The sequence below is a fragment of the Meriones unguiculatus genome, chromosome 3 (genome assembly GCF_030254825.1).
Source record: "Meriones unguiculatus strain TT.TT164.6M chromosome 3, Bangor_MerUng_6.1, whole genome shotgun sequence".
NCBI lineage: Eukaryota > Metazoa > Chordata > Mammalia > Rodentia > Muridae > Meriones > Meriones unguiculatus.
Window position 1 is genome coordinate 89,809,804 of NC_083351.1, and position 6,000 is coordinate 89,815,803.

The window sequence follows — 6,000 nt, forward strand, 5'->3', positions numbered from 1 at the left end:
TAGCCTTGTCTCCTTCCGGGCTTCCCCAGGACGCCTTGCCATCCTGAATTCCAAACCCGCAGAATTCGTGCGTTTCCTTAAGTGGGGTGGTGAATCTGAGAGAACAGACACCAAGTAGATGCATTTGGGGGTGCTCGCAGGATAAGGAAGAGAACCTGGGTGCCGCGCCAGCGCGGAAATTCAAACTCTTAACACCAGGGTACACGTGATTTTCAAAGGACTAACTTTCGGAAGAGCTGCTAAAAATCCTGAAAAGAAGGCTTGCTGAGTGAGGGGAAGGTACTACCTTAACCGCGAGTCAAGTGCTGAAAGCAGGCCTGTTAAAACAAGGGTCAATCCCTACTCTGATAAATAGTTTGGTTATCAGCATAAGGGTGGACTGCTATTTCAGCTTTCGCATTTCGTGCTCTTAGAGTTAAGATTGTTTTTCGAAACTTGAGGGTGTCATCCCGAGTTCAAAGGTCAGTCTTTTTTTTTCTTTCTTTCTTAATTTGAAGCTTGCTGTATGTATGACAGGCAAGGTAACCACATAGCCCTATAAAAGTTCTTTCCAAATTCCTTACAATGTTTTACTCCTAAGTATTTGCTGTTTTCCCCTCCCAGGTTTTTACTTCTTTGGTTGCAGTATAACTGTTTGGATTCTGGGATTCTAGAATGAAACCACAGCCTAGCTATGCAACGCCTCTTCTACTCAGGCGCTTTTCCTTCGGTTTGACTTAATTCTTAAACGTTTTGAACTTGGAACCCCGAGGTTTGCAGCGCTATGCAACCCCTCGCCCGCTGTTTGATAGGTTAACTTTTCAGCATCTTAGACGATGGTCCTGACCTGTAAATTCTACCCATAGGTTTCAGGACGCAATCCACAGGCTCTCTCTAACAAGCACTATCTTAATCTCCCGGCCCCCACCCGCCGCTTCCCCTGTGGTCTGCTTTTTTCATAGAGATGAATTACTTTGGGGATCTAATTGGCCTTGTTTCTGTAACGTTTTAAGAAAGGGAAGAGGAGCCAGTCTAAAAAGGCTGCTCGACTTGGGTGGTCAGGGCCGAGGCTGCCCCCAATTTGCCTCATTGCTGATGCATGCGAGTGTGACATTCCCGGCGATAATGTTGTTCCTAATCAATCTACCCTTATTTACATTTGTAAGCATTGTCGGCTTTAATATGCATGCCCTGTGCAGGGGACCGCGGAGCCACACCGGGTTTGTTAACCTCCAGCTAACCGCAAGGATTCCACAGACCTGAGGGGCAGAGTGGAGGAGCCAGGCCTGCTAAGGTGCCTGCAGGCAGTACAGGGTCTTTGCCTGGTCGCTCCCCAAATAACCCAGTGCTTAGGGCCTTCACCAGCAGGAGCTGCCAGCCTCTGTAAGGCCACTGCTGAGTGACCATCCTCTCTTCCAGCTCAAATTCAACTGAAAACATAAACTGTCATTTTTTTTTTCTCTCCCCATCACGAACCAGGTCTGAGTCTGTAGTTTCCAAAACAGATTCCTTCAATGCTCTGGATTCCCTCACTGTCTTCTCCCCATTCTGTTCCAGGGCTTCAGATATCCACAGCCATGCCACACACATTTCAAAAATGACATCAAATTGTCCAAGTGCTAAGATGACACTTGAGATAAAACATCTGTCCTTTGTGTGGGAATGTTCCAATGTTGCAAAGTCAGGGGTGCCGGACTTGTTGAGGCTTAACTTTTCACTGGCTTCTCAGATGAAACTAAGAGAATCTTTAAGATCCATAATCATGTGGTCATTTTTGCAGTATACAAGTCAATAAAGGGGTAACGATGTTCCAGCCATTTGACCTTAGGCTTAGTCATAATTTTCCCCATCAAGTTTAACAGTCTTCCAGAAATCGAAAGACTTGCAAATATGATCCTAAGTCCTACAATATTCTTGTTGCAAGGGTGGGATGCAGAAAGGAAGGGGTGGGATGTTTTATTTATAGATGTCACAAGGGTAGGAAGGAGAGAGGGAGGGTTGTGGTGTTCTGTGCATGGATGGGTAGCCCAGGACACAGGGCATGCATGGGAGGCCAGAGCCTGGGCAGTCCTAAGCGTCTTGGATAAAAGTTAGGTCTTAAACCAATTTGACAATCTTGCCCCATTTTCTTGGCCCGTATTCTAAGATTGTCTCACTGGCAGACTGTGTGTGTATACAGACTGCACAAGGAGATAGCAGAAAGTGAGCCTAAACAGGGTTTCAGGGAGGAAAGAAGGAAAGATCCAGAAACCAACCATTGGGTTTTGACTCCCCTCACTTCTCTCCATCCCCAGTTTCCTGCCCTTACTAGCCCCCCCACCCCCCATGCCAAAGGAAGGGGAACTGCCCTAGCCAACTTGTCAAAATAATGCTGCTAATTACCTCTGATCTCCTTTAATGGGAAGCTGCTCCCAACTCCACAAAGGAGTAAATGAGAGGTCCACAGCGCAGACCCAGGAGCTTACAGTGAGCTGGGGATGGGGAGGGTAGCCAAGAGGAGGTACCCTCAGAAGGTCCCAGAAATGTCTGAGTCAGTCTCTGACTCAAGTTTAAATACTTGAAGAATTAGCTTTCTGCAGTACCAAAAGCTACTGATATTCTTTTGCTAAGAATGTCACCAACTGCAGAGTGTTCAATGAGCTTGACAGGAAACTCAGCATGGACCCCTATATTGACTCCTCCCTTAATCTTCTCTCAACATCTCCTTTGCTACACTCTTCCACTGTGATGGATAGAGATGTGTTCTTGAAGCACTCAGGCATTTTTTTTTCCCTCCATCCCTCTCCCATCTTCTCTCTGTCACCCTATCTACAATTTCTATCCCTTGCTCTGACTCTGGCAGAAAGCACACAGTGCATTTCAATACTCCCTGCCTTTGGGTCCTGTGTGAAAAAGAAGCTGAGCAACATGATCCCTTTGACCCACTGCTGGAGCAAATTTATTAGAGATATAGGCATGAGAAATAAGAGGGAAGTAAAACAATTCCAGTTTATTCTGTGTCTTTCTTTCATACTCCTAATCCGGTTTACACATCACGCCTACATGTCTCAATAGGGCATTATACACTGTGGCACAGGCTGTAGAAAATAAAAGGTTGCGGGGGGACAGAACAGGGAAGGTGGGCATTTTAATCCATATTTATCTTACAAATTTCTTATCTGTAGACAATTGAAAGCAATCTGTTAAACAGCCTCTTTTCATAAAACAGTTCCAAGTAGTGCTAACTCCTGTTCCAACAGTTTGTCAGATTATGACAAAAATCTATAACCAGAAATTAGATACACTTTTCACAATGAACTTAAAGTTAATACTCCAAACTGAAAATTGGTGTGTATTAAGATCATAGAGTCTATTGGTGTCACTTTGGTTCAACATTTTAATTTAAAAAGATCATAGATTCAAAGGCGTTTATTGCCTGATGGAAGGACGCTGGGTGACAGCTGGAACACACACATTCACAGTTGAAAGGCCCTTGTTTTACAACACAGTGCACAAAGCACCTGAGGCAACAATGTATCCTGAAGAGCCACCCAGAAATAATAAGTTACAGTAACAAAGGATGACAGCAAAAAGCATTGTCTTGCTTTGTGGAGGCAACTAATTGCATGTTCAAGTACGGGAACCAAGAAGAAGAAAAACCCGAACACACACAGAATGATGAAAAATGACCACTGTGGTCCAAGACCCCAGTGGTCCAATTATTAACTATTTAAAGGCACTCAGTAAGAGTCTTCATTATTTCTGCCTAGTGCCAAAGGAGGAAGGAAGGATAAAAAGGAAAGATGACCATCTCACCCCCGGTGCAAGACAACACGGTCTCTGGTGTCCTTCATGGACAAGATTCCTTATGGTGGTTCTTGTGGGACAGACGCTGGCATCAGAAATACACTAGGCATCTTAAACGGGCTTACATACATGAAGACATACCACGTGTCACCGAAAGCAGTCTTTGGGAACAGGAGGGTCCCTGTGTTGGGACCAACCCATTCCAAGAGGGTCTGGGTCAGTAAGACCCACTTCGAGGCTCCCCTGAGGCCGCACACAGCGTTCTGGGCACTGCGCCACCCGCCCACCTCTTTAATGGGTGGCAGGCACCAGAGTGCCCGATTCCGTAGGCGCAGGAGTCAGCACACACCCCTCTCCTCTACCCATGCCCGGCGGTGAACTCAAAGCGCCCTTGGCCTCTTTTCTTTCCACCAGCCGCAGCTGGCAGGAGTCCGCCTCTTTGACAAGGCGCATCTCTCGACTCTAGGTGTTGCGTTCGGCCAGGTGTCTGCGCGCACCGCCGCCAGCCCTAAATGTGGGTGCGTGGGTCCCCTCCAGCTGGCGTCCCCTGCGCGCAGAAAAGCGTCTGCGGTGCGCGTGCCCCCTTTAGCAGCCCCCTGCCCTCCCCTGGCGCTGTCACTCTCGCCACCAGCCCTTCCATCAGCCGCACTGCCTGCACCGGCCAGACAGCAGCCATCACCCGGCTCGAAGAGCGGAAGCCAAGGTGGCGACCCTTTCAAGCGTGCAAATGGAATCCCAGACGACCCCCTCCGTGGGAACTCCCCCCGGAGCCGTTCCCCCGCGCGCAACAGTCCGCTCTCCTCCCTGCCGATTAGGCCTAGGGGTCCCGGTTTGCAGGCTGAAGGCGAGCGTGGGGACGCCTTTCCCGATCCTGCACCCTAGGAGCTGCAGCCATCCCGCCGCCCTCCCTCCTCTCCGGCCCGGGAGTGGGGTCGGGGCTAGGCGCGAGGCGTTCCCGGGGGCGCGGCGCACTCACCATAGCCGGCCTCAGCCCCTGGCCGGAGCGCAGCTGCCGATGGCGCGGACGCTGGCCGTAAGGTTCACATCAATTCCTTTTATTAATTTCCCGGGGCCCCCCTTGGCTTGGTGCTGCGTGGCTCTGTCTTCTCCCTGTCTTTCTTCGTCTCCCCCGGGCCCTGTCGCCGCGGGTCTCTTTGTCTGCCCTGTCGCCGTCTCTTTCCCCCCCGTCTTCGTCTTCGTCTTCTCCTCCTCCTCCGTCTTTACAAAAGGAACGGAAAGTGTAAAAACCCCGGCGCGCGGGGCCGCCGCAGGCTTTCGGCGGAGTGCGGCGCGGACTCACAATTACAAGCCTGTTTCTATTAAGCAGGTCCATGGCCCTCGGCGTGGGTGGTCTCCGCGCCATAGGCAGGACCTGTCAGGGTCACGTGACGGATCCGAAAACTTTACCCCTTTACAATAAACCCAAGGAAGGCAAAGTAAACTGGAGGAACGTGCTATCAGCAGCCCTCCTGGGTAAACAGGCTGCCCTCCCCGCCGTCCTGGGAGGCGCCCGGCCCGGCGAGCCCTGGCGAGCCCTGGCCGCCCCCTGAACGCCCCCCGCGGCCTCAGTGCGGGGGGTCTCCAGGGCCCTCTTCCTCGCCAGCCGGACTCCCCCACCCCCATCCAGGGTGGCTGCCTTCCTTTTGGCGGTGGTTCCGGAACCCTGGATTGGGGAGGATACGCTGAGCGAGCAAGGAAGTGCGTTTTAGCATCCCCCGCTGCCTGAAAGGGGGTGAGGGCGCCCCCAGGACTTCCAAAAGACATCACCCTACCCCTGCCCGGCTCGCATTCCCGTGAAGCGCTGAGTAGCTGTCAGCGTTGCATTTGACCATCCCCAGACCCACATCAGGGTCGTGGGCATATCACAGAGGTTTCCTGGGAAGGGAGACCTGTGTGGGTGCTGGGTTTCGTGGCGGGTGGGGGGGTGTTGTGTTGTTTTGTTTTGTTTTGTTGTTGGCTGATCCGGGAAGCCATTACTTCTGAAATCACCAAGGTGGGACTCCTTGGAATCCAAGCTAGGAAAATGGCTGAGGTATCCTAATTGATATTTGCTTCCTTTTCCCTCCAATTACTGTGGTTTTGGGGGGATACCACCCAAATGATCCCACCCACGCTGCCTTTTCCTACCAGGCAACCTCGGGTGATTGGTTTGGGGTGGAGGTGCTGGTGGGTTGTACTGGGCCTCTCCCTTTGAATTCAAGTTAAAGCAGCGTGTTTCTGTTCAATTGCTGGGTA

The 6,000-nt window shown here is 50.9% G+C and overlaps 1 protein-coding gene across 1 annotated transcript in view; it reads right to left on the bottom strand.

The window, feature by feature from the left end:
- The window catches only part of Ptch1 (patched 1), a 64,540-nt gene extending 59,431 nt beyond the window's left edge, over positions 1-5,109 (bottom strand). The window contains exon 1 of the mRNA XM_021642541.2: positions 4,742-5,109. Within this exon, the coding sequence (XP_021498216.1) occupies positions 4,742-4,744 (3 nt within the window). The 5' untranslated portion in view covers positions 4,745-5,109. The remainder of the gene's footprint in view (positions 1-4,741) is intronic.
- Positions 5,110-6,000: the final 891 nt, after the last annotated feature.